At 41.3% G+C, this 14079-nt stretch overlaps 1 protein-coding gene across 5 annotated transcripts in view; it reads right to left on the reverse strand.

Annotated features, from left to right (window-relative positions):
• The window catches only part of LOC106582084 (ganglioside-induced differentiation-associated protein 2), a 44970-nt gene extending 33873 nt beyond the window's left edge, over nucleotides 1-11097 (reverse strand). For 3 of the 5 annotated variants that reach the window (XR_006761193.1, XM_014164813.2, XM_014164814.2), the window contains exons 1-7: nucleotides 10541-10647; nucleotides 9257-9459; nucleotides 4235-4374; nucleotides 3626-3779; nucleotides 2509-2597; nucleotides 2042-2118; nucleotides 1462-1621 (exon numbers count right to left, since the gene is read on the reverse strand). Coding sequence is in view for 4 of the 5 variants with exons in the window: in XM_014164813.2 (XP_014020288.2) it covers nucleotides 1462-1621; nucleotides 2042-2118; nucleotides 2509-2597; nucleotides 3626-3779; nucleotides 4235-4374; nucleotides 9257-9459; nucleotides 10541-10645 (928 nt within the window). In the remaining variant the exon portion in view is untranslated. Of the gene's footprint in view, nucleotides 1-1461; nucleotides 1622-2041; nucleotides 2119-2508; nucleotides 2598-3625; nucleotides 3780-4234; nucleotides 4375-9256; nucleotides 9460-10540; nucleotides 10649-10720 lie in introns of those variants that run through there. The other 2 variants (XM_014164815.2, XM_014164811.2) reach the window with 2 other exon arrangements.
• Nucleotides 11098-14079: the final 2982 nt, after the last annotated feature.

Consider the following 14079-nt stretch of genomic DNA (forward strand, 5'->3'; position numbering starts at 1 on the left):
TTCATACCCTAAATATGATGGGATGTTAATTTCTCCAGAACCACACCTGTGTGGAAGCACCTGCTTTCAATATACTTTGTATCGCTCATTTACTTAAGTGTTTTCATTATTTTTTCTGTTACCTGTACATCCTCCTCTCTGCCATCAGAGCACCTGTCAGGGCAGCGCTCAGTGGAAAAGATGAACCAACAGAAAGACATGTTTCATTTAACAATTAGGCTCCTAATGCCTTCCACACTGATGTAAGGTCTGTCTGTGTCTGTCTGTCTGTCGTGTGTGGGTGTGTGTTCCACCACTGGCCGAGGGTATGACTGAGATGTTCCACTAACTCGACTATGAAAGATCATCCTGCATTCTTCTCCCATGTCCACTGAGTGCGTCTCCATGGATACAAATGACCTGGTTTTAAACCAGGCAGTACTGGCCAGGACTGTGCTGTTCAGACTCCAGGAAATACAGCTGCTGCTTAGAGATGAAAACTGCCGGTGGAGGCAGGTCTATTATCACCATGTATTCATACAATGTATCACCTACATGGAATGTAGGTTGTTCAGGGCCTAAAATGAACACCCGCCAAATGCGGCTAGATTTTGCAATTGGCGGGTAAGATGTTTATTTCATCAGCCACGTTGGCGGGTGGTCAGGGCTCCACAGTGTGCATTTCACTTGCATTTGAAAATAAAAAGAGTTAGAAGTCAAGCATGAGCACATTTCGAGCTAAAAACAAAATTCTACAGTAGCTGTTTTTGAAGTGTTTATCTTTTTGTTTCATAGCTGGTACCTAATCACACAAAGACCTATGAATCCTATTATATATAACCCACCTCGCGCAATGAGCATAAACACTGCCTGGCTGGGGAGCTGTGCGTACTGATTGAAGTGAAGATTCATTTTTTCGAAATTCTACTAAAGTGAGCGTTTTCTCCTTGTGTTTCTTAGCTATTTACAATGTTTTGTTCACAAGCTAGATAGTTTAATGTTTGAGTATAGTAGCATGTCTTCGCTGAAGCAGTCAGATTCTCATATGTCACAGTCACACTGTCAGCTCCAGCCGCTCCAAGTTCCGTCACCTCCTGCCCTTAAAAGGGCAGCTGAACATTTGGCTCATCTATTTTGATTAAAAGATTTGGGTCACCTTTTTGGGGTAAAAATGTAGCAATATACCAGATCACTTCTTGCTAGTAATACATATATTGCTTTAGAAACATTACAAAGCACGCTCATCCGTTTTTTTGTTTATGGTGTAATTATGTCGGGAAAAATATTTTGTCTGATAAAAAATGTTACAAAAAAAAATCTACCAGCCAATCAGATTTTTTATCTACCTGCCACAGTGGCTGGTGGATCAAAAAGTTTGTTTCAGGTCCTGATGTTGTGGCTTCAATATGGTTACCATAGCAACAATGCACTACAGCTCAGAGATGGGTCACATCTAGGGGGTTGTGGGAAATGTATTCTTACCTTCCAGACAGCCTGGTTTCTCGGCGATGCGGATCTGTCTCTCTGGGACTACAGGCTCGCCTTCTGAGTTCCCGATGTCAGCCGGGATTAGGGGCAGGCTGGCACGCTCCTCTTCCTCAGAACGAGGGTAGTAGAGAGGCAGCAGCTTCCTGTATGTGGGCTGAGACACACACAAAACTATGTTAACCACACAGATATTAGATGCCACACACCCACGCATGCTTTCTAACACAAAAACCGTCACACACATCCTCCGTTTCCAATCACTATGTGCATTTTCCCTCTTATCGGTGAATTACACTGTGTGTTTGCCATCTTAGACATGAATAATTACCTCAAACTGAAACATTCATGTTATATTAGAAATATTTAATGTTCTATGAAAAGCAAATTAGTGAGGAATCACAAAAAACACAGCTTCGAAACACAGCTTAAATACTCCAAACATTCCCCTTAAGTTGAATTTCACGCCAGAAAAAAAATGTCCTTAGAACAAGCCAGTGCAATTATGTGCATGTAAACCTAAGCATGTGTACACATCACAGGAACTCCTGACCATGCAGAAGAGAAAATAACACACCTCCTCCATGTCTGTCACAGCGAACACCACTGTCTCTATGCTCTCTCCATAGTTCTCCAGAAACCTGCGGACCGTTCCTGCAAACATACACACAGTTATATACACTGTAACAGACAACAGATATGCTAGCTGATGTGTAGTGAGCATTCCGGCAGAAAATGGTAGCTTTGTATCACCCAAGTGGGTGCTATACATTGGTGGTGGGATAGGGGAGTTTCCCCCTTACAATGTAAAGCGCTTTTAGCACCTACTGTATTTGTAAAGGTGCTATATAAACGCAATAAATTATTATTGCACACACCTTCATATGTTTCATATAGGTCAGGGGTCATGGATGAGTTACTGAACATCATGCCAGTGTGAATAGTTGACAGCCACATGTTAACTACATGAAATTGTGACAGTGTACTGTACGCTAATGTATAAGAGATCATTAACTTAGTGAATGTGTGCTGTGCGTGTCTTACTGAAGGCAATGTGTGTAGCGTCCTCCAGTGGGTATCCTCTCTTAGTTGTGCTGACCACACAGACGGCCACAGACGCCATAGCCTGCTCTCTGCAGAGACACACAAACAGCTCACACAAAAACATACTAACAGTAGCCACACCACAAACCCCATTCAATTCACAGTGCAGTACACACCACAAACAGAGTAAAGTGGTTTATGTACATATTACCTTGCCTGTAACCCTGCACATTGACTCTGTACTGGTAACCCCCTGTATATAGCTGCGTTATGTTATTGTGTGTAACTTCTGCATTTAAAAAAATAAATGTCAAACATTTTCTTACTAAAAAAAAAATGCATTGTTGGTTAAGTAAGCATTACACCTGCTGTATTCAGTGCATGTGACAAAAAAGTGATTTGAGAAAGATGGTGACTGAGATGGCCATGGCATATGGTTTACCTTGTTTTCATGATCATCAAACCACTCAGTGACTACTCAGGCCCTGTGTATAGAGGCATGAGGCTGTAAGGGAGCACCTCACGCTACACACAGACCTGTGTGGTATTGTGGGGAGAGAACACTTCCCTCGTATGTAAACAAGCTGTGATCTTCGTATGTAAACAAGCTGTGATCTAATCAACATGCCTGCCGTCCCAGTCACACCTAGCGGACTGCAGTTAGCCAAATGAACACGAGGGAGCAGGCCTCGTCGAACAATGTGTTGTACTTATGCATCAGTCAAACTGATGTGGACAAATGAATTAAAGCTGCAATATGTAACTATTTGGGTGACCTGAACAAATTCACATAGAAAAGTGTATGATAGATCTGTCACTCTCATTGAAAGCACGTCTAAGAAGTCGTAGATCTGTTCTATGTGCACTATTCTATGCTTCCCGTTCTCATGTTTCGTTTTTGCGTCTTACTTTTGGTTTTGTACACCAGCTTCAAACAGCTGAAAATACAATATTTTTGGCTATGGAAAATATATTGCACAGTGGTTTAGATGGTACAATGATTCTCTACACTATACTTGCTTGTTTTGTAGCAAACTGAAATTAGGCAAACTATTCTAATTTTTTCAACCAGGAAATGGCAGAACTATTTCTGCATAGTGCATCTTTAATGTCTTACCTGGCGAGCTGCATGACGTTCCTATAGCAGTTGTACAGCGAGTTCTCTGCAGCAGTCCTGTACTTGGTTTTGTACTTGGGGCCCACCGTGTGGATGATAAAGCGCGCCGCCAGGTTAAAGCCTTTGGTCATCTTTGCCTCGCCTGTCCGACATCCTGTAGATAAACACATACATACCGGTAATCTGGATAAGAGCGTCTGCTAAATGACGTAAATGTAAATGGTAATACAAGAGTATATCAAGATCCCACAAAGAACACAGCCTTGAAGGGGATTTACATAGCAACAAGACCCAATGGACACAAACCAACACTTCTCCCTTTTCTAAAATATGCATTTTATATAAAAACCTGTCTGTAATGTGTTTGCCTCCACAGTGCTCACATTATGTTAACACATGACATTCACTTTCACAGCTTAACACAAGATCATGATCAGTAGACACAAACCAACAGAAGTTTTACTTGGACAACAAAAATAAGCATTCTGATTGATCAAGTTGAGAAAGTGTTTTGAAACGGATGTGGTACTTTCTTTCTCATGTTTCGTGCCCACTGAGTGCAAACCAGGCATGTTGTCATTAACTTGATGAGTTAGTGGTGCCCCCTACCTTTCAGTTTGAGCATCTCGTCTCGAAGTTCAGGCCCAGCGTATGTGTGGATGCTCTCAGAGATAGGGTTCTTGTCCGTCAGAGTCTCATTACTTGTGTTGACGATCGCTGTGCAGTTCAGCAGGGCAACGTCGCCATTACTGAGAGATGACAGCGGAAAGAAAGAGGGTCAGATGTCTTAACTCTGTATTGGCCATACTCAAGCTCCATCTCATATCTCCCTTTGACATCAAAAAAGAAACTGTACTATGAAACAAAGATAAGTTACATAAACAATGAAGGCTTTGGATTACCTTCAAAACAATTTTGGGCAAAAAGGCAAACTGATCCATATTCCCTCTGATATTGCCAACTACTTGAATTACTTTTTCATTGGCAAGATTGTTTTTGGCATGTCATGCCTACGTTTGCCAAACTCTGTTCCTTCAAATTCATGTATAACTGACCAAAAAATAAAAAGACAAACATTGTAATTTTGAATTCTTTAAAGGGAGTGTGGAAGAGGTGAGAAATTGCTGTCCAGGAGATAGATATCTATCTATAAAAAGAATCTCTATATACACACACACTAAAACATTTTATGTAATACATTTAGGAATGAAAAACTTAAACCTCTAAAACCAGATACAAAGTACGTAGAAAAGATAATGGCCACATTTTTTATAACAATCTTTGAGAAATAATAATCACCCCAAAAATAATAATATGTTTGAGCAAAAGAACACAGCATTAGCCATTGCATAATGCATAGAAATTAAGAAGAAGATTGTGGAAGCTGTTTTGTTAGACTTAAGTGCAGCTTTTGACATTATCAAAACTGCTGGAAAAGCATACAGTACCAGTCAAAAATGTGGACACACCTACTCATTCAAGCATTTCTTTATTTTACTATTTTCTACATTGTAGAATTCAAATCATAGTTGCACACCTCATGTAGCCGAGCCCATAGGCCTATATGTTTTGTTAAGGTTTGTTAAAGTGGCCAAATAACTTCTTAAAACTAAGCACATTAACCCGCTTTACAACGGGTGCAGAGCCTAACTGCCATACATAAGCAGCGCGTGAGTTTTAAGTTTGGGGAAGATCATTTTCACTATAAAAATTCACCTTCATAATAAAAGCATTACATGCATAAATCACATTTACAGTCACGTTTGAGAATGGTGTTTTCCCGCTAATGGAACATTCACGCTAATAGCCTACTGCCATGTGAGCATTGCTGCACTTATAATGTGAAGAAATAGCCTTATAGTTTATCAAATTTTAAGCTAAACGTTCTGATCGGTTGTGTCAGCCTCATTGCATTATTTTTTTTTTTTTTTTTATGCTAGTGGTTGTATTAATTTGGGCTCCATCTCATCCCACAACCAGACTATGTTTGGAATATTTCTTTCTAGATAGAATAGGACAACTTTTGTACTATGGGGGATAGTAGACCGACATATTCTAGTGCTTTAGCTGTTCGTTAGGCCTACTCATCTTGTTGGCTGACAAAGTACATTTGGACAGTTCTTCCAATATCTTTAATATGCGCCTCAGAATTGGTTATGGACGTGAGCAGTTGCGTAGCAGATATGTCGGTCTTCACTTGTAGCCTGTGAAAAAGACCTGATCATGTGACGGAGAGCCATGTGAGTGAGGTGCTTCGGAGCATGTAGCTGGGAGAAGGGAATTTTAATGATTATATTCAGCCCAAGGGCACAATGGCCAATGGCTGCAAAAGGCATTGTTTTTTTTTGCCGGCATTACTGCCACACAAAAGGGGATGCCGCCAGGAAATTCGAGGCATTATCAAGTGCATGTCAAATATTGTGGATGAGAAATTGATGAAGTGTGTACAGCCTGCACAAAGAAAACAAAGCAGAGCTCATACCTTTCATGCAACTTTTTTCAAATCACCGTTAGAGTCGCATCATGCAGCCCTAGAATGTATTCAAAATATATAGCCCTAAAGTTACATAAATAACTAAATTAAGCATATAGGAGTACCTGTTTCTTTGTTAAGCACTCAACACAGAATGTGCACTCCCTCAAATCATTTAAAGAAAATATCCTTACTATTTAGCTATGTTCAATTGTATTCTTCATTCTATAAAATGACACAGAAGTCTAAGCAAATCTTGTCTACTAAATCAACTAGTGTAGCCCATAGCCATAGCCAGATCAGGGCTTAACATAAGGACAGAGTATGCTATTCTGTTCTTCTGAAATAGACTACATTTTCTTCATACCATGTTTCTTTATAACTGTCTAATAAAAAAGATGAGCTGGCGCACACCCAGAAAAATGATTTTGTGTGGAGGTGTTGACTAAAGGCGAATAAACTATAAAGATAAAGAGAGTTGCACACTCCATATATAAACTCCCGGTAATTTATTTACCCAATAAATTACTGGGAGTTTATATATGAGTGTGCGACTCTGTCTAAAATAAATAATGGATTTATTGTGAAAGTGTAGGCTATATTACATGGATTTATTACACTTTTTAAAATGTAGATGTTCCAAAGGTCTGCATCAGTGGCTTGTAGGCTATGTGTGGAAGCCAGGAGATGCTAAATCTGTGTATGTTAATTAACGGTCAATTACCATAAGACCGGAAGTTATTTGCTTGAAAATCACCGGCTGACAAAATGTCATGACCGCCACAGCCCTAAGTGTTCCGTATCAAGAGATTGACTGCATCACTTCTTGTCTTTGTGAGAGGTATTGACATGTTGAAAGCACTGAACTCATGCTAGCAGTAAAATCTGATTTTTTAAAAACACCACCTCACAGAACACGGACTGTGACGAGAGACACACACACATTCCAACAAACTCTACACACACTGTAATATTGTACATTTTATATTGTATGATGTATTGTTTTATTTAAGATGTAGGCTATTGTTTTAAAATGATGTATTGCTTTATTCCTGTTTGGACCCCAGGAAGAGTAGCCGCTCCCATGGCAGCAGCTAATGGGGAACCTAATAAATACATCAATGTCTGCGTTTTCACAGGCAGCCCAATTCTGATATTTTTCCCCCACTAATTCATCTTTTGACCAATCACATCAGATCTTTTCACATCAGATATTTTTCAGAACTGATCTGATTGGTAAAAAGACCAATTACTAAAAAAATATCAGAATTGGTCTGCCTGTGTAAACGCAGCCTATGTAATACAACAGTTTAAGTTAGCCTACATGTGTGTTTAAAGTTAGGATCCAGCCCATAGGGCTTTGTCCAGCTGTAGAAGGGTAACTACTCAAGCAGCGTGACGGTACTGGGTCATATGACATCCTAAGGCAGGGCTAGCCAACCGGTTCCTGAAGAGCTACAGTCCTGTAGGTTCACTCCAACCCTAATCTAGCACACCTGATTCTAATGATTAGCTTGTTGATAAGCTGAATCAGGTTAGTTAAAATTGGGCTGGAGCAAAAACCTACAAGCCTGTAGCTCTCCAGGAACTGGGTTGGAGAGACTCTCTCAATGACTATGAAAAATAATAAAACTTCAAAAACCTTTATTTTGGATGTCAAATCAGTAGGCAGCTGGGCTACTTAAGTTTATGTATTCACAAGCAAAGCACACACGATCAAGTTTACGTTGAAACATGTCGGTTTCACTTCACTAAAATGCTTGAGGTAGCAAAACAAGCTATGGAAAAATAATAATTGCGTCCTCACTTCCTTGGCAAATTACTGCAGTGCTACTTCAAAAAGGTTGGATGTGAATGAGCTAAGTTTCTTAGGGCTTGTTGTACACACTTGTGGTTAAAGGAGAAGTGCACAGCCTCGTTTTTCCATCAACGCTCTCGGTCCAATCACAGTTATGCCAAGACAGCAAGAACCACTGTCTGGAATGTGTTTCATATGACACTCGTTCTACAACACCTTGCTAGCTACATTATTTGATCATGCTAGCGAGTAGCTAGTGTAACCAACTATCAGCAACAACACCAGGCACAGTCTCACGTTTGACAGCCCGCAGTACTTGTAGCTAGCGTTGGATGTAATCCATATCCTGGCAATCTGATTGTTAAACAGAAGCCCATTTTCACTAGAGTAGCTATTTCCCAAGCAATATGTGCAGTGCACATCAAGCTACAGTGTCGTCTGGGAAATTAGTTTTTCTCATTTTCAACTATTCAATTAGTCCTCCTAAGACACTTCTCCACCCACCCAGGGCACTGGGCCACGCAAAACTAACTCCCCCAATCTTTTCCGTGAAAACAGTGCCACCACATGTTAATAGGCAAAAAGGGGCATTCATTTTGTAATCCAATCCCTCAAGTAAGTAATGATGCAGTCAATTACCAAACTCTTGTTTTGGACAAGTGACTTTATGACCATACTTATTCTATTTACACTTTGTAGTCTATTGAGACACTATAATACATGTTACTGACTTATCGATTCAGACTCATATCGATGCCACATAGGCCATTTTCAAAAGGAGAAGTTGGTTTTCAAGGGCAGTTGACCTTTAACGTTTTAAGCAGGTGACACTTGTGGTGATCCTTGCTCAAAGGGAGTGCAAGTAAATCAAGACACTGTGTCAACTCCTGAAAACTAAGACAAAACTGGAGCAGAAAATATCTTTTCCTAAGACCTGTGTAAAAAGGCCCAAGTTCAGTCCAGGGATCTGTTCCTTTAACTGCAGCAGGAATGTGAGGAGGGATTGGGGCAGCCTGGGTACAAATGTCTTACTGAGAGACTCCTACCAGTGGAACTTCTGAACACGTGCTCAGCCTCCACAACAAAGAGGATTTATAAGGTAAGGGCTAGAATGATGGGGTGGGAGAGAGAAAGAGAGTGTGTTTATTGAGGGGGGTGATCCACAGTGGTGCAAGAACAGGATAACAAGGCACAAGAAGCCAGGGCTACAACTTGAGAGACCTTATAGCCGTCAACAAACGCATTTGATATGAGTGAGAGAAAAGGAGAGAAACCCCAAGAGGGAAAAAGAAAGAGAGCAAAAGAGACCAAGAGATAGAGAAGTGGTATTAGAGGTCCAGTGTGTATGTGTGTGACTCACTAGAGCACTATTTTCCTGTTGATGTCCTCTCTGTAGGGGAAGGGGGATAGGAAGGCCTGCTGGCTGACCAGGCTGTCGTTGTACTCCTCCTCCTCTCCCTCAGGGTCCGGCTGCCGCTCCCAGGTGGACAGAGTCTGGACCTCCACAAACTGAGAGCGTGCTCCCAGAGGATCCATTCCTGCACTGCACCTCAATGCTCGACACTGCAAACAAAGCCAGAGAAAGACTTTATAGTGTATTTTCAGTGTCCATATCCAGGAGCCAAATAGGAAGGGAGATACCTAGTCAGTTGTACAAGTGGCGCAGCAGTCTAAGGCACTGCATCTCATTGCTAGATACGTCACTATAGACACCCTGGTTCGAATCCAGGCTGTATCACAACCGGCTGTGACTTCCGAGTTCCATAGGGCGGCGCACAATTGGCCCGGGTTTGGCCGGTGTAGGCCGTCATTGTAAATAAGTGTTCTTAACGGACTTGCCTAGTTAAATAAAAAGGTTCAATTTAAAAGTTAAAAAAAACTACTTCAAATCAGCATCTATGACAAGGACCAACAGACAGTCACAATTGGTGATTACATGTGTGTTTCAGTGTTCATAATTAAGTAGGCTTGGCAATATAAAAACCCATTTTGTAAAGCAAAAGCATTTTAGCACAATCAAAGAAAGGCTTTGACTGACAGTTTAAAAATAACTTCCAGTGTCTAGAGTCAAGACAGTAACAAACCATCCAGTTTTCAGTACTTCTAACCTCTAGTATACAGCCTGAAAATTAAGCCTCACATAATGAATGCACTTGTGTGAGGTTAGGTGGCAGTTAAAGAAAATTGGGTGAAACAGGCAAGCAAGGTCTGGCTCCGTTTTTTCCAGACACTACAGCTATTTAAGATTGTGTTCGAGACTACCAGTTAACTACATACCATGTCAACACCTATGACTGAGGGCCTCTGTCGAACATTAGATTGGCCGCTTTCTAGAACTGTTCCGTTTTGGAGCGTATGGCACGAGAGGGGAGGACATTACTGTGAAGTGAACCTAAACAGACAGGGAATTCAAAAGCACCACAAGGACGTATCGAAATGCAGAATGAAAATAAACATAACAAGTTAGTCTAGATTTTTGTTGACTGCAGTATGGTCAAATACACTTGACGAACAATACTAGTCTTCCCACATTTCCCACCGCGTTTTTGCTTTTTCGACTACTCATATTATGGTATTACCATTTGTATGGTTAAATATGGGAAAACATCAAATTATGAAAAAACGAAATGTCATAGTCACCAACCATGGAGCTCGAGCTCAGCTGACCATCACATTCCCAGTGTAGCGTTTGCTTTCTTATTACTTTGATTCGCAAATGATCTGCTAACACGGCAGAAAATAGTAGCATGCCGGAAAGGAATGTAAAGATGTGTGTATATATATATATATATCAGGAAGCTACAGGAGAAAATGTTACACCTACCCGTTTTCCTTTGTCCACGAATCTATTAGTTGTCGACTCCGAGCAGGACGGAATTACAAAAAGCGAAGAATACAGGGGGTGTTCGTGATGTTTTTACCATCACAAACATGGCAAAATTCGATTTGATAAAGCCAATTCCCATCGTACTGTCACGTTTACTACAGTTCGGTGAGTTCCTGATCAGCTGATTCGCGACAGAGAGGAAGCGAGAGGGTTCACTCTGCCCAAAATCTGTCCACTAAAACAAGACCGCGAAGTAGTGATTGACGCACGTCGGATGAATCGTGTGGTGAATGAAGAAAAAGTTAAGTCCATCTGTGCTTTTGTTTTTTGAGCCCGAGTGGCGCAACGGTCTAAGGCACTACATTTCAGTGCTAGAAGCGTCATTACAGACACCCTGGTTCGAATCCAGGCTGTATCACAACTGGCCGTGATTGGGAGTTCCATAGGATGGTGCACAATTGGCCCAACGTCGTCTGGGTTTGGCCAGTCATTGTAAATAACTGGCCAAATAAATAAGAATTTGTTCTTAACTGACTTGCCTAGTTAAATAAGGTTTTTAAAAATATATATATTTGTAAAGCTTTCAAGTGTTTGCAGAAGGGAGAAGACGAGATGTCCAAGTTGTGGAAAAGATCATATAATGTGTTATTAAAGTGATGAAAATGTTGCAATTGTGGTGGGAACCATGAAGCCACATCATTCGAATGTCCTAACCCATCTGGACAAGAGGAATACCTATGTAAGAATGCTGTTCGTCGACTACAGCTCAGCATTTAACATCATAGTACCCTCCAAACTCGTCATTAAGCTCTCGACCCTGGGTCTCGACCCCACCCTGTGCAACTGGGTCCTGGACTTTCTGACAGGACGCCCCAGGTGGTGAGGGTAGGAAACAATCTCCACCCCGCTGATACTCAACACTGGGACCCGACAAGGGTGTGTTCTCAGCCCTGTCCTGTACACCCTGTTCACCCATGACTGCGTGGCCATGCACGCCTCCAACTCAATCATCAAGTTTGCAGACAACACTACAGTGGTAGGCTTGATTACCAACAACGACGAGAAGACCTACAGGGAGGAGGTGAGGGCCCTCAGAGTGTGGTGTCAGGAAAATAACCTCACACTCAAAGTCAGCAAAACAAAGGAGATGATCGTGGACTTCAGGAAACAGCAGAGGGAGCACCCCCCCATCCACATCAACAGGACAGTAGTGGAGAAGGTGGAGAGTTTTAAGTTCCTCGGCGTACACACCACGGACAAACTGAAATGGTCCACCCACACAGACAGCGTGGTGAAGAAGGCGCAACAGCACCTCTTCAACCTCAGGAGGCTGAAGAAATTTGGCTAGTCACCAAAAACACTCAAACTTTTCCAGATGCACAATCGAGAGCATCCTGTCGGGCTGTATCACCGCCTGGTACGGCAACTGCTCCGCCCACAAGCGTAAAGCTCTCCAGAGGGTAGTGAGATCTGCACAACGCATCACCGGGGGCAAACTACCTGCCCTCCAGGACACCTACACCACTGATGTCACAAGAAGGCCAAAAAGATCATCAAGGACAACAACCACCCGAGCCACTGCCTGTTCACCACGCTATCATCCAGAAGGCGAGGTCAGTACAGGTGCATCAAAGCTGGGACCGAGTGACTGAAAAACAGCTTCTATCTCAAGGCCATCAGACTGTTAAACAGCCATCACTAACATTGAGTGGCTGCTGCCAACATACTGACTCAAATCTCTAGCCACTTAAATAATAAAAAATTGGATGTAATAAATGTATCACTCGTCACTTTAAACAATGCCACTTTATATAATGTTTACATACCCTACCTTACTCATCTCATATGCATATACTGTACTCTATACCATCTACTGCATCTTGCCTATGCCGTTCGGCCATCGCTCATCCATATATTTATATGTACATATTCTTATTCATTCCTTTGTTGTGAAATTGTTAGATTACTTGTTAGATATTACTGCATGGTCGGAAGTAGAAGCACAAGCATTTCGCTACACTCGCATTAACATCTGCTAACCATGTGTATGTGACCAATAACATTTGATTTGAATGGCGAAAGAAAATGAGGTGGCCAAAGTCAGGTATGTCCAGAGCATTTCATATGCAGCAGCTGTTAAAATGATTGAGGATTTGAATGGTTAACCTGAAGAGTCCATGGTGGTAGATAGATCTTCACTGCAGGCTGCAGGGGTTGCCTTTCACCAGCAGGATTCTGACATTTTAAAGGTTAAGAAGGTGGACTTTGTGGCCTTTATAGCTATGGTGATAAATGGAACTGCCAAGGTGGAGAGAAGGTCCAGGAAGATAGAAATCATTGTGGATGAGGCGGAGTGGTTTCTGGGTCTGAAAGATTTCTCGGTGAAGGAGTTACATGGAATATTGTCACAAGCCGTACCACCCTCTCAGGCCCTAGAGCCTGAGAAGAGAGATATGGAGATTTGAAAGAAGGAAGTAGTGGGAGTTTTGTTTAGTTTTGTCAATGTACTATTTTTATTTGGGTGGATTATGTTAATTTCCCTATTACATATGGATTTTCTTTTTACCTTGTTTTAGTTTCAACCCGTCCAATTGGTAGCGGTAATACACATTTTTGGGGTTATAGTCCGCCATAAAACCCACAGAAGAAGAAGATCGCGAGGTGAGGAATTTTTCTATGGAGGTCAATGAGAGAATGTCGAATTTGGTTTAAAAAAAGATGTATTGCTTATTTGCTACATGAGGCTTACTTGATTGAATAGAAGTTTCGTAATGGTTAGGTTGTCATGAATACATTGATAAACATGGATGCACGTGGCATTTTCTCAACTTTACTTTTTCCACATTTTGTTGTGTTACAGCCTGAATTCAAAATTGAATAAATATTTTGTTTCCTCACCCATCTACACACAATACCCTATAATGACAAAGTGAAAACATGTTTTTAGAAATTTGTGCAAATTTGTTGAAAATGAAATAAAAAATGATCTCATTTATATAAGTATTCACACCCCTGAGTCAATACTTTGTAGAAGCACCTTTGGCAGCAATTACAGATGTGAGTCTTTCTGGGTAAGTGTCTCAGGGCTTTCCACACCTGGATTCTACAACCTTTCCCAATTATTATTTTCAAAATTCTTCAAGCTCTGTCAAATTGATTGTTGATCATTGCTAGACAACCATTTTCAGGTATTGCCATAGATTTTCAAGTGGATTTAATTAATCCTATCACGTTCAACTATGTAACCATTGGCCTCATGGTGAAATCCCTAGCGGTTTCCCTCCTCTCCGGCAACTAAGTTAGGAAGGATGCCTGTATCTTTGTAGTCACAGCGAGGCATTGGAAAAAAGAAAACC

This window comes from Salmo salar, chromosome ssa21 (assembly GCF_905237065.1).
Source record: "Salmo salar chromosome ssa21, Ssal_v3.1, whole genome shotgun sequence".
Classification (NCBI taxonomy): Eukaryota; Metazoa; Chordata; class Actinopteri; order Salmoniformes; family Salmonidae; genus Salmo; species Salmo salar.